Source organism: Triturus cristatus, chromosome 5_2 (genome assembly GCF_964204655.1).
Source record: "Triturus cristatus chromosome 5_2, aTriCri1.1, whole genome shotgun sequence".
NCBI lineage: Eukaryota > Metazoa > Chordata > Amphibia > Caudata > Salamandridae > Triturus > Triturus cristatus.
Genome location: NC_140588.1, coordinates 147,933,780 through 147,947,956, shown reverse-complemented (window position 1 = coordinate 147,947,956; position 14,177 = coordinate 147,933,780). Strand labels below are relative to the sequence as shown.

General features: G+C 43.4%; 1 protein-coding gene across 1 annotated transcript in view; it reads right to left on the bottom strand.

The window, feature by feature from the left end:
• LOC146822735 (uncharacterized) overlaps positions 1-14,177 on the bottom strand; it is a 447,601-nt gene that overhangs the window by 342,559 nt on the left and 90,865 nt on the right. Inside the window, exons 4-5 of the mRNA XM_085606289.1 lie at positions 10,742-10,808; positions 10,561-10,639 (exon numbers count right to left, since the gene is read on the bottom strand). Coding sequence (XP_085462415.1) covers positions 10,561-10,639; positions 10,742-10,808 — 146 coding nt within the window. The remainder of the gene's footprint in view (positions 1-10,560; positions 10,640-10,741; positions 10,809-14,177) is intronic.

Sequence of the window (14,177 nt, the reverse complement as noted above, 5' to 3'; positions counted from 1 at the left end):
GGCGCGGGGGTATACACAAGTTCGTATGGACCCCCGTTTTGAATCTTCTCACACTGCAACTACCTACTCAGTAGGGAAGTTATGCCAATCTTGGCTGCAACATTCCACCTTAGCAACTGTTAAACTTCATTTATTACGATTAAACGACAAAATAGATTTGAATGATTTTGTTAAGGGTCCTGCGGTTGGCAGGTCCAAGAGATGGGTGTATGCTATTTACAACGAAGTTTGGAAGTTATCACAAATTGAGGCTGCGTCCAGATTACGTGCTATTGATCAAGCCAATATGGAAAAGGTATTGGCTGTAATAGATAATAGCATTAACACCCTGTATTCCAGAATTTATACCTTAGACAATATTGTTTCATCTGTGGTAGACATTGTGCAGGATGATTTGTCTGTATTGTATCATGGTCAAAATCAATTGCATTCTATTATGCAGTTTGCATGGACATTGCAAACGCTAAAGGCTGGGAAAGTCCCTTGGGATTACATGAACACTTCGTCTTTGTTCCTTTCTTTTAATTTAACTGCTAAACAACAGTTCATGTCCATGAAAGATGCTACATACTCATTGCTGCACATTGAAAAATTAGAACCTTTGCCTTTCTCTGTTGCTGAATTGAATACCGCTGTGTGGCTTATACATGGGTTGATCACTTTACCGTTCCCTCTGTTTAAGTTCAGTTCGTGCATGAAACATTATGCCCTTGGCAGATATGAACAACTTGGTACTGCCTTCCTGCACGAAGTTTGGTCACTGCCATTCACGTATACATGTGTGAGAGACGGAAAGGAGGTATACTTGAAAGGTGAAGAGTGCACTTCCACTCCGGATCACTCTGTAGTGTGTAGGCACATTCAATTGCATGGTGCATGTAATGTGCACGCCCCCAATTTAGCTTGTATCCTGAAAGGGATCCCTGTGCCAGTTATAACACCGTCTTTTACGCTGCTTGCTAACGGTAGTTATTTGCTATTGAATAATGAAGCTTGCTGTGGGATGTTAGTGGGAATTCCCTACATAGTGACTGTATCACGGAGAGTAGTTTGCTGTAATAACGTCCTTTTCCCACCCCCGCATGGACGGCTCGATGTATCCATCTGGCCTTCCATTCCAACCTTGAAAGCAGAGTTCAATAAGATGAGCAGAATAAGGGCTTTATTGTCTCAAAAAGAAGTCGCATTGACTTCATCCCGGGAAACATTTGTCCTTCACGTAGCAAACACGCGCACTGAGGTGCAAGCGCTTTTGAATACTGATCTCCCACTTCATTTTGGGACCCTGATTCAGACTATCTTTAATGCCTCGTCAACAAGTGGCCTGGCTCATTTTTTTTAAATTGTGGGCTCCGGCCTCGTGACCTCCTTTCAAACTATTTTTGGTGTGATCCCGGCATTTTTTCATTCTATTTTTTCCAGCGTCTTCGGAGGTCTCCCTTTACTTCTCGCCCTCGTAGCTGGGGTACTTTTGTTGATCTGCGCACTGCGCTATGGATGCACAACTTGCGTCTCACGACAGCATGGCCCGGCTGTTACATCTTCGTAACCGGATGCTTGAATACTATGGCACTTTACCACTGGCGACCTTAAGCATAGCCTATGGATTGTCCTTCCGGTTTACCTACTTTACTTGTGTACAGCCCGTCTTTCATTGCCTAGATTGTCCATTCCAATGGGCTCTAGATTTGTGTCTGTCGAAATCGGTGTCTCCTGCCCCGGATTATGATCGGCTGATGAGCCCCTTAGTGGCTCATGAGTTGGACTGTTCTGGCGTTGGGATTATGGCCTGTGGAGCAGCACATGGAGTCCTTGGGAATTGGGACATCGGAACGGCTGCAACTGAATTCTTAGCGAGAAGTTATCTTGAAGAACATGCCAGTTGTCCTCGAATGGTGCTGGAGGCTCCGGTGGTCGAGGAGCATGTATGTTCCTTCCCCGTGCTGAACTGGATGGCAGATAATTTTGCAGAACGTTCCAATGATTTCCTCTTGGAAGCTGTTGCAACTTATTGTGCTTATACATTGATGGATTGACCTTTTTGCATTTTCATTTCGTCATAAGTCCTTCAATGATGTTTTTTTTTATCCTTTGAATGGTTTTTTTCAATCCTTTTTAATTTTTTTCTTTGTTTTTTTCTTCGAACATTTTCACTTACCTTATATGGACTTACAGTTCATGCCCTTGGTTCCGTTCTATCAAACTTGAACTCTGCGTTCTTGCAAGTGCGCCCCTACTGGTTAGTGGTCCGATCAAGGGGGGGTGTAGTGAAGATCGTTATCTATATATGTACAATGCTAAGTTAGCACAACCGCGTTAGATGTTAGAAAGCCATCTTGCCGCTTTTGCTGCTTTTGCACACGACACTGTAGTCACATATTATTAAATTGAGAAATGCTTGCGCGACTTTGCTTCACATGAGAACTGTCTGTTGTTCACATCCCATACAGTGAGCAGCGACCTTGGTCTGTACATAGTGTAAAGAAACAGTCTGGGTCGCTAGACGGTGCATGTTGTTGGGTTCAGGTTGATCGGCTCACTATTTAGCCATAACACGCACGCAGCTGCAAATACCTGAAAGTCGGGTGCTTTTAATATTGCAGTGTTACATGTTTTCATTACATTCGGAAGAAGAGCTTTCCCAGGAGCAGAGCCTAGCTGATCCTGTGATGTGATCTCACTGAGCTGATCTTTACGGTATGGGGTTCCCCAGTCAAGCCTAGAGACCTTTTACTAGTCTAATAATAATAATATTAGTTTGCTAGGGAAAGTAAGGTGGATGAGATCCACTGTCATTTTAGTATGATTACTCCTTTCATTTTCTATGGTATTGTAACTATGCTGATGGTTTTGATTTTAATCGTTTGTCTGCTAATGTTAGCCAAAGTACTGCATCTTAGGACACGAGGTTTATAAAATAAACTCTTTAAACTTTACCGTGTCTCTGTTTATTCTGTTGTGGACTGATATGAGAATAATTATGAACAGGTATTTCTGATTCCCACCATTCCTGAGAAATACACTAAGTCGCTTGTTCTGGGTTGTCTATACATTGGGACCGCCGAGCTAAACCTCGGATAACGAATGGGACACTGATGCTGGTTGGATAAGGGGTTCTGGGTTCTGAGGTGAGTTTTTGGTACACCACAATTCACTGAGGTCCTGGTTTCCTGAGCATAGTTCTGTGCATAAGCAGAATCCCTGCAACACTATAACCTGATGCTTTATTTTATTATTTTTTGTACTTTTTATTTGAGATCCATAGCAGCGAAATGCATAATACATAATTGAAAACATACATCATCAAAACATCAATCATTAATTATAATAAACTAAAACAAAGAGAGAAACAAAAACAAACATGGTCCTGAATAGTGTCCCCTGACATCAAAATAAGTTGTAAACCGACTGAGTTACAGATGGCCGAAGTTCATTAGTCAGCCATGTAATCCCTCAAGACCCCCCAAATCAGTAACCCAAATTTCCTTTTTCTATGTCCTTTGACAGCATATAGACTGTATTTCATATAGTAAACATTAAGAAACTTGGTGCGCCACATCTCAAAAGACGGGGCCTCGTGATGTAGCCAAAGTGACGCTATTGCTAACCGGGACAACGCCGTAGCCATAAAAATGAATTACCGATATTTATACAATAACTTCCCCTGGCGGAGTTCTTCCCCAATTCCCAGCAACATCGTAGATTGAAAGATTTTAACAGGAGCACCCGTAATTTCTGACAGAAATCTCTCTATAGATCCTATCAGAGAGTCCAATGCAGTACAAGTAAAAAACACATGCACGATATCTGCACTGTCTATTCCACAACGAAAACATTTCCCATCATGCTGACCCCCACTTCATCATCTTAGCAGGGGGGTGGTACAAGTCAAAAAACATTTTATAATGTTGACTTTTTAAATTAGCTGCCTTAAAGATCCTCCCAGACAGGGCAATAGATTTCTCCAATGGAATTTCAGGACTTCCCAGCCAGTTTCTCCATTTAATGTTAAACTTTTCTAGATCATCAGTTCTACCCTCTAGCAATATTTTATAAATTGTCCCGATGTTTCCCTGTCATCTAATGATTTCTACATTTTTAAACTTTGTGGTACAAATAGGATGTTTTCCCAAGAAGTCCCTTACTTGCAGATATTAAGAAAATTGGGTTGAGGGTAGATGGTATTTCTCCGCCAACTCCGCAAATAAATATAACCTCCCATCAATCTGATACATATCGCCAAGATAAATAATCCCCTTCCTTATCCAGACTGTAGCCACCTGGTCCCAATAAATCGAGGGCAAGACTCCGGTGGCATAAGTAGGAGTATATAGAGAGAGTACAGGAATCTTAAAGCTTTTCCGTACAATCTTCCAGACTTTAAAAACAGCATTTAACACCTTAAAACGAGTTCTTTTGAAGTAGCTGCCATCCAATCTTTTGAAAAGGAAGTGCTTCACCTCCGAGCCAAGGATCATCTGGTAAATTGAGCGGGCTTCAGCCAAATTACTAACCTCTGCCCCAGTCAACAAAATGCGTGCGTTAATCAAGATACAAGAATAATAATAAAAAGCAAAATCAGGTATAGACCATCCTCCTCTTTCTCGAGAGAGGGTCATGTATCGCGCAGCTCTTCGAGGTTTCCCCGGGGCCCACATGTACCTGGCACAGATTGCTTGTAGATGCTGGATTTTTTAGCAGATACCTCCAGGGGCACTGCCCTAAAAAAATACATAACCCGCGGCAAGACATTCATCTTCAGAACGTTAGCTCTGCCAACTAATGACAAATGGAGATTCTCCCACCTTTCAAGTGACCGTTTTACACCCCAGATAATATCGCCCCAATTAACCTCAACAATCTCTTTTACAGAGGTGCGGATCTTAAAACCCAAATATGTGGCTTCCCTAACCAACCTAGCATCCCTATCCATTGCTTGGTTTGTACATAAGATTTGGGTTTTGGCTGTATTTAGTTTATACCCAGATGCCGCCCCAAATTTCTGCGCTAAAGATTCTATTTCAGGTATTGCGAGACACGGGTTGGAAGTAACAATCGCAATATTGTCGGCGTATGCCATTACGCAGAACCGTTCTTGTCGCACCATAAAAGGCATAATCTTTTTACTCTGTTCTAGCATAATAATAATGGGGTTAATATACAACACAAATAAAAGTGGTGAACATGGACAACCTTGTTGAGTGCCTCTAGAAGTCGAGATGGTCTCCGAATAATGTCCCGTTGAGCATATTTTCGCTGAAGGGAACTGATATAGGGCCTGTAAAGCTTGGATATATGCCTGCCAAAAACCCATTTGTTGTAATCCCCTCCAAAGAAAATTCCAACACACTCGGTCGAATGCCTTTTCGGCATCGAGTAAAATCAAACCTAATTCTCGAGCTTCTACCTGTGCAATGTCGAGAAGAGTAACTACTCTACTCACATGGTCTACCGTCCTTCTTCCAGGTATAAAGCCATGTTGTTTTAATGATACTACTGGTGTTATAATTTTTGCCAGCCGTGTGGCCAAAATCTTTGCGTAGATTTTACCGTCAGAATTAAAAAGAGAAATTGGGTAGTAAGACCCAGGCTGCTCAGATAATTTCCCCTTTTTCTTAAAAATACAGATATTGGCCTCGGCCCAGGTTCGGGGTATCTCCCCTTTTTGTGCCATTTGGAACACATTTAGCATATCAATTTTAATATCTTGGAAAAAGGTCTTATACATTTCCAGGGGGAGTCTATCCGGTCCTGCAGCTTTCCCTACTGCAAGAGAATTTATAGCCTGTTCTAGTTCCCCCAGCGTAATAGGCTCATCATGCATCTCAGTGTCCGCCTGAGTCAGTTGGCCCCACAATGAGGCTGATAATCCCATAACCATCAGAGAACCCCCAGTATCATGTCCTGTATATAGTTCTGTGTAGAAATCAAAAAAGACTTTAAGAATTTCCTGGGGATTGGACACAATAACCTCAGCCGCATTTTTAATCCCCGTTATTCTTTGTTCTGCCTCTTTTAAATGCAATTTCTGGGCTAAACATCTTCCTGTGGCCTCACTGTATTCATGACACTCTTTTCTATAAGTTTGATATTTTATAGCAATCTCTTTACTCCATTCCAAATTTATTTTAGACTTATGCCAAGCGAAATTATTCTGTAGTGCTGCAGCGTTATATCCTGCTACTAACCCATTAGCCAAATCCTCTTCAGCAATCTTAAGCTCATTATATAAGACCTGCAATACCTGCTTAGCTAATTTAAGTTTTAAAAACCCTAAACTCTGTGTTTCCCTTCTGAACCCAGCTTTAAATGTATCCCAAACAATCTCCCAAGACGCCGTGTGTCGATTAATTTGAAAAAATTCCTTTATCCCGGCCTTCATATGCTCAATAAACATATCATCCATCCGATGCTTTCTATCAAATGTAAAAATTCTCGGGGTTGCACAGCGTTCAAGAGCCGCAATTTCCACTACCACTGGTGCATGATCCGAAGTCACCCTTGGGTACACACTAATTTTAAGCCAAGTAAATAATAATGAAGATAGGAAACAATAATCAAGGCATACAAGCCTGTTGTGGGGTTGTGAATAAAACGTATATCATGGGTCTTGCCTATGCAGGTTCCTCCAAACATCCAATAACCCATGGTCAGTTAGCAATTGAAAAAGAGCCTTACATACCCCAGGTTTCCTAGCTTTGTAGTTCCGCTCAGAATTTTGAAAATCTTCATGAGTCAAATTTATATTAAAATCCCCACACACAAATAGCGGGGTGAGCCATGTAGCAAGCTCCACATTTAGATGTTCCAATATCAGGGCTTCATCAAAATTAGAGCCGTATATTGTGCAGAGGGTAAATACTGCTCCCCGTGTCCTACATTCCACAATAGCCCACCGCCCATACATATCAGCCAATATATGCCCAGTAGTTTGAATAGAAGGTCTTGCTAAAATCGCCACCCCTCTTATCATACTTGACTGCCTTGAAGTTACCAACACTGTATATCCTAATTCTGCCAACATCTTGCGTTTCAACCACGGGGTATGCATCTCCTGCAGACACACTACATCAGGCTAAATCACTGGGAGCTATCTAGCCACCCTCTGCCATTTATTATAATTGTTTAACCCGCACACATTCAGTGTGCAAATTCGAAGGCCTAAATTTGCCATATATTCCACATTAATATTCCTCCAGGACCATACACAAATATTCTTAAACCTCTGCACCTTTCTTTTTTGCTATGGATCTGCATTTTTCTTTTCCCCCTCCCACCATCCCCCTTCCCCCCTCCACCACCCTTCCCCCCCCAATAACCACCCCTCCAGCACCTCCCATCCCCCTAAATCGAGGCTTTAGGGCTGTTAGTCCTGGCGATGACATGCTCCCATCACCCAAAAGTGCCTGCCACACCCGTGTAATGCCCCACCAATAGTGTCCTATCTATGATTACTCATGTTGGCCAAAGAAGAGACATGGAAAAGAAGGAAAAGAGCCTACAAGTCAATAAACAACAAACGATATTCCATACTTATTCTCTTCCCCCCTAAATATATATAGCATAATGCTACAACTAGGGTTATAATAATTAGAAAGATATAAAAAAACTTAAACATAAGAGCGAGACTCTAAAGCCCAATAATCTATTTAAGCCAAGTCCCTCCTTATCCATCTTTAAGGGTTTGGAGAAATTCTTTCGCAAGGATTTCAGATGTAAAAAACCTGGTATTTTCTTTGTACACAATTTTCAGTTTGGCTGGTTGCAATAAAAAAGCTTGGGCCCCCTCAACTTGAAATGGTAGAATAAGTTGACGCAGTTGCCACCGTTTTTCTACCGTCTGATGGCAGTAATCAAGCCTAACAAAGAATTCGACCCCCTTGCCAGCTCTTTTTCTATCGGGTCGGGCCAGATCAAAAACAGGCTCTCGTGCCAAAAAGTTGTTAAACGAGGTCAATAGACACTGCTGCTGTCTGGCCGGGCTGAACCCGAGTAGAAAAGGGGAAACGATGAGCCCTCTACACCTCTATCAGCCAGTCCCATTGAGTTAGTTCAGAGAACGCCTGGGTAAACAGTTCAATAAAAAATTTATGTGGACCCTGTCCTTCTAGCCCCTCTGGAATTTGAAGGACTCGCAAATTATTCCGCCGGGCTATATTCTCAAGGTCGGTGAGTTTCCATAGCATAACCTCCTTTCCCGCACGTAGGGTCTCATTCATCATTTTTTGCGCTGCCAGCTCATCCTCCACACTAGAAATACGCGCTTCCGCATCGGTGATTCTCGCGGTAAACTCTGTACATGTTTTGGCAATACGTCATACTGAATTTTGTAATTTACGACAAACGTTTTGTGCCCTCTGGCTCTCTAATCATGTTTCCTCCCTATGGGTCATTATCGTCTGATATATGAGAGTCAGGGATACATCTTCTGTTGGTTCTACCACTCTTCGTACCACAGACTTATCTGTCTCATCAGAGGATCTGACCCCTGCCTTTTGCACCGGTGAGGGAGAATTGCCAAGGTAACAGGAGTTCTCTGTCAGAGCCCTTTTCTTATGCAATGTCTGAGGGCTTCCCTCTGAGGAGTCCCCTCCCACGTCCTCAAGGGGTGTACTGCTATGGACGCTCAGCTCATCCCCTTGGGGATTCATAGAGATCTTCCCATTTCTCGCCACTTCCTCACCAGATACATCCGAATGATCTGATAGTGAAAAAAACTTTTCTACAAGATCCACCAGTTCTGCCTCCTTCATTAGCGATTCAGCACTTAGAAACTCTGCACCATTAAGTGCTCCAACTGATCCAGCATCACTACTTTCCTCAATGTCAATACCATTACTAGATTTCTGAGGTACAGCTAGATCAATGTCCTGGCTAACCGACTCCCCGGACTACCTCTCACTATTGTTCACTCCTGTGCAGTCGATTCTACCCTCTAAACCAGTGCCATTAGCCATATCAGTATCACTGCCAAGTGTAGGGTTATCCTCTTCCATAGCGGTACACTGGATGCTGTGTACCTGAGCACTCATCAATCGCTTCCGGATACCCCGGAGATTCAGTAACAGCCTCAAAACCCAGTGACCCTGAAAAGTTATCCATTTGGGAAGTCTGGGGAATCTGTGTGTCTTTTTTTCCGCCTCTCCCTTGTGAAAACAATTGCGCGATAGTGCGTTTGCCAAGATTAACCGTAACATTGGCGCGAACACCACTCTCACCCTTAGTAGTAAGCAGGAATATGCCAGAGTCGCCTTCCGGGCTGCCCAAAGATTCGCCGCCATCCTCAAAACCCAGCATCACTGAGGGGCTTTCTTTTAGAGAAGTCTGTGAAGTCTGTAAAGTCAGGGGATCTTTTTTCTTGCCTCCTCCCGCCAAAAACAATTGCAGGATAGTTCTCTTATCGGGCCTGGTTGTTATGTTAGAGCTGGTGCTGGAAGCGTTCTCTCCCTTAGTTGTTCTGCCGCTTTTGTTTATGATGGTCTTACCGCTTGGTGTCTCCGCGGTTTTAGCAGCGGCGGCAGCATCGGCCTGTAGTCGGGATTTCCCTCGTCCTCCTTTGGATGGCATTATAGGCGCCGGCGTGCTCCGAGCTCCTGCGCTCGGTCCTCTAGAACTCTTGCCTACAGCGATTGAAGTTGAATGCTCCGGCGTCCACTGCCAACCCCTTGCGGATACAATGTATCCGATACGTATTCTGTGTAGACGTCTCAGGAAAACAATCGCGGCAAATCCATGCATACCGATAACTCTGTGCCGGTAAATTGCTCCTAAGCCCGTTCTCGATCAGTGCCTAGATCCCAGCAGCATCCTCTTGCCTTCCAACATAGAACAATCTCTTATGGGTGTGGGAGCACAGGAGCAGCCAGCTCACTCGTCAGAGCTGACGACAGCCATCTTGCCTCCTAAACTGATGCTTTATAAGATTTTCTTGGGGTCCGAGTCTATTGCATGCAACCATGTGATGTTGGTTTCTGTTTGCAGCTGTGTGCCACAGTGTGCTGTGGAGGCTTCTAGTCCCCAGTTAGGTTTAGCAGTGAACTTTGCACTTAAGTTTACAACATACTTTGAATAGAAGAAGAGAAATCAGAAATCGATCTACATAACTGTCTATAGATCAAGGTACTAATCAATTACAATTTCAACTTACAGTTGGAATAAAAAGAATAGCAGATAGCCCTTTATGTATATATGATTGAAATGTAACGCAACATGGGATCACCAATGAATCTTTTCGACATACGTGGAACCTGGAGCATAGGGCGCAGAGATTGTAAATCACACAGACACAGGAACAATTGCATAACATGTGAGAGTGTAGATGTGTGTCTGCATCAAAGCACTATATTCCATGCAGTTTGCATCTCCATTGTGAATAAACCACAATAGGGACAAGAGCAAATGGTACAGAGAGTACCAGGCAATATGCATGGCTTTGAATTATTATTATTTTTCATTATGTAATTCTCTCTGTACTCTAAAATATGTATCGACATTTTCCACTTTTCACATTCTGAATATCTAAAAATACATCTGTTGTAAGTTACCCTTTCATATACTTACAAATGAGATAATGTGCGTGAAAGCAGGCGGCTGTCTGATTCATATTTCACCTTATCCGTAAATATTGCAGAAATTGGGGCTGTATAAGAAAAGAGATATCATGATGCATGCAGAACTGTTCAAACAATGAAAGGCAAATAATTTACATAAATACTGTAGCTGACATCAACCTTTTTTTTACCTTCAACGTTATGCATTCCTTGCTTTTCCTGGAAATTGTTGTCTTTCTCATCACATTTTACACTGCCCTGTAGAATATGACACAGAAGACATATATTACATATTTGTGTTTACCCAAGCATTACTTCAATTTTATACATTGATTGGACGCTCTATCCAAGCATTAGTGCCAATTTTATTCATTGGTTGGAAGCCTGACAGGAGCAGACTATCTAAATCCATGTGCCTTCAGCAGTTCTTTTAACAAAGCATTGCAGCATTACAGTCAGCAGTACTCTATACTTACATTAATATAACTCAAAAACAAAAAGTGTATGATCTGTGATTTTTTTACTGAGGGTATATGTGGTGCATTTGTGCTTTGCTCTGCTTTGATGTCCCAAAAGGATGTAGAATTGGGCAGAAGAATAATTCTGCAAATGGCACAAGAATTCCACTCACGCAAATAGCAAGTGTGTCCCTTCTTCAGGCTCTCAAGTGAGAGAGCAGATTATCCTTTTTGGGGGCAATTGCCCTATTTTCAGATAATTTGATATACCAATTTTTGTAGGCAGGACCTGGAGGGTATTTATATAAATATACGGGATGGCCTCACACAGCATCTCGGTAATTGCACACATAAAGGATAATCTCCTCTCTCCCTTAAAAGCCTGAGGAAGGGACACACTTGCTATCTGTGTTAGTGATACGTAGTAGGAACAGTGCAAAAGTGTATCCCTACAGCTCTTCTCTCCTTCCCAGTGCTTAATTTGAGCTGATGGTTTCTGGTGCTCATCACAGGCACTTAACCTCTTCAGTGCCCATGACGAGCTGGACTCGTCATGGGCCGCGGTAGCGCTGTGCCCATGACGAGTCCAGCTCGTCATAGACCCCGCCCGCTAATGCAACGGCCGGCACAGGGCGGGGAAAGGGGCGGGCACTGAAGGGGTTAATCATCAGCAAAGGCGCTTATCATGAGCACCAGTTAATTCATTTACATGGAGATTAAGTGATTTGCCCAGAATCACAGGATTTTGAGCAGACTCCGAGATTCAAACCTGGTTCCCCAGCTCCAAAGTCCTCAGCTCTTGCCATTACGCCACATCCTCACCCCACTTTCACTTCCCACTAGTAGTTGGTTCTGTTTTAGGCGATGCTTACAGGAGAAATGGGCTGGTATAAGCTGCCTCCTGTCGAGAGCACCGGCCCTTATTTTTTACAAATTCACCACTGCTCCTTTCCCCGCCCCTCATTTGAAAAGGGCATTGTGAGCTTGCTCACAAGAATTACCCAGCATAAGCACCACCAGATAACTGCAAAATAGAACAGTTCCACCCAGCGAAGTAAGGCTAAGTCTACCCTGGACTAGGTCGATCTCCTCCACTACAACCTATCAACCGGCTTCAGCCCACACTGCAGCAAGGAGATTGGTACCTCTTTATTAGCAGGAAGTGCCCTCCTCATCAGTGAAAATAATGACACTGCCTCCTAATACTGCTCAAACTCTATGCCTTTTATACAATGGACTTACCAAGTATTGATTCCATACTGGAAACAAGTACAGATTTCTATGACATAGTTCCCCAAAGGATCACTTCACACCATGCAAAACCACCACTGACCATCTCACATGGAAACATCAAGATCCCAAAAACTCTCTGTCTCTTTCAGAGTCCAGTAAGGATCCATCCTCTCAACATTAATCTTGAGAAGAAAATGGCAGCAAGGGAGCTCAGCAGGTGGAATGGTTCAGCCTGAACTCTGCGAGGGACACTGGGAGGTTGCAAATAGCTGAGATGAATGCCTGCTGTATTGTACTACTAATTAACTTACCCTCCAAATGACATGGGTGTAGGTGAGAAACGTTTAATGTAGCAGCCAGGGGTGGAGGTAGAGTCAGCACCAGAAGCACAGTGCTGGTTACTGGACTGGCCTGTAGAGCAGGATAGCATCCTAGCCTGGATGCCACATAATAGCCCACCGCCCCTCTGCTCTTGTGGGAGAGAGCTCCCTTTAGTCTTTGACGTCTTTGTGGCTCAAAAGAGCACTGTAGAGTAGGCGTCAGGCAGAAAGGAGGTTGGAAGAATCTGCTTCCACCACGAAAAGCCAGCGTGGGTTTAGAGGATCTTCAGGCAGGCGATGGTGAGACCAAACTTATGGGTCATGATGGACTTGCTTCTGGCCGATAGCTTGTCTGGGGTCACGGGGATGGTGTCAGGAGGGCAGAAGAACTGGGCTTCAAGCTTGGTCAAGAGTGAGTAGACAATCTGGAGCAAGGCCGACAACATAGCTAGGAAAATAGCATTCTGTGCAGACCAAAAGGAGATGACTTTTGAGTGGTCAAAAAGAATCCACAGAACAGGAACAGGCTTCCACAAACAAAGGGGCATATTTACAAGGGGATTGTGCCACCGGAGAATCACTTTCTCTAATGTTGCGGTGATCCAATGCCCTGCACCATATTTACAAATTGGCGATAAGTCACTACATGTGGCTTAACGCCGATTTGTAAATATGGTACCCTTTCACGCAGGTATCTGCGTGAAAGGGGCATTCAATGGGTGTTGCTGTAGGAGTTCCACCACAACACCCATTGCTTTTTGATGCTCCCCCAGATTTGCAAGGAGGTGTAACTCTGAGGCAGTGCCTAAAACTAACGCTATGCAATAGCAGGCATTAGAATGGCGCAACAAGGAGGAATACTTTTATTTCTCCTCGTTTTTGCTTTTTCTATGAGTGCTGCATTTTGCAGCACACATAGAAAGAGCAAATTGCCATTAATGGTTGTTTATGTGCAGGAAGGTATAATTACAATGGAAGGTGTCCCTTTCTGCACATAAACAATAATTAAAAAATGAAGATTTGCTACTTCTATGTGCGCAGCAGAATGCAGCACACATAGAAGTAACAAATCGCTCTTATTGATTGTTTATGTGCAGGAAGGGACACCTTCCTGCACGAAAAAATAATTCCCTGTAACGCAGGCACCCTTGCACTATGGCACAAGGGTGTCTGCATTGGTGCTAGGTAGCTATTGTTAGTACCAGCGTTAAGGAAAACACAGGAGTGTGCCGTATTGTTGTAAATAAGGTGCATCCCTGCATTTTGGAAATGGGGAAGCATGGCGCTGCAAAGTTTGCTACAGCTCCACTGTTGGACGTGGCTGTTTTTGCAGCTTTATCCCCTTTTGCCTTTTCCCTCCTATTTTTCTGACCCTCTTTTTGTTGGCTTTAGGACGTTGGGACACTTTACCACTGCTAATCACTTCTAAAGTGCATATGCTCTCTGTGTAAATTGTAATTATGATTGGTTATCCATGATTGGCATATTTGATTTACTGGTAAGTCCCTAGTAAGGAGCACGATGTGTGCCCAGGGCCTGCAAATCAATTTCTACTAGTGGTCCTGCAGCACTGGTTGTGCCACCCTCATGAGTAGCCCTGTAAACTTGTCTCAAGC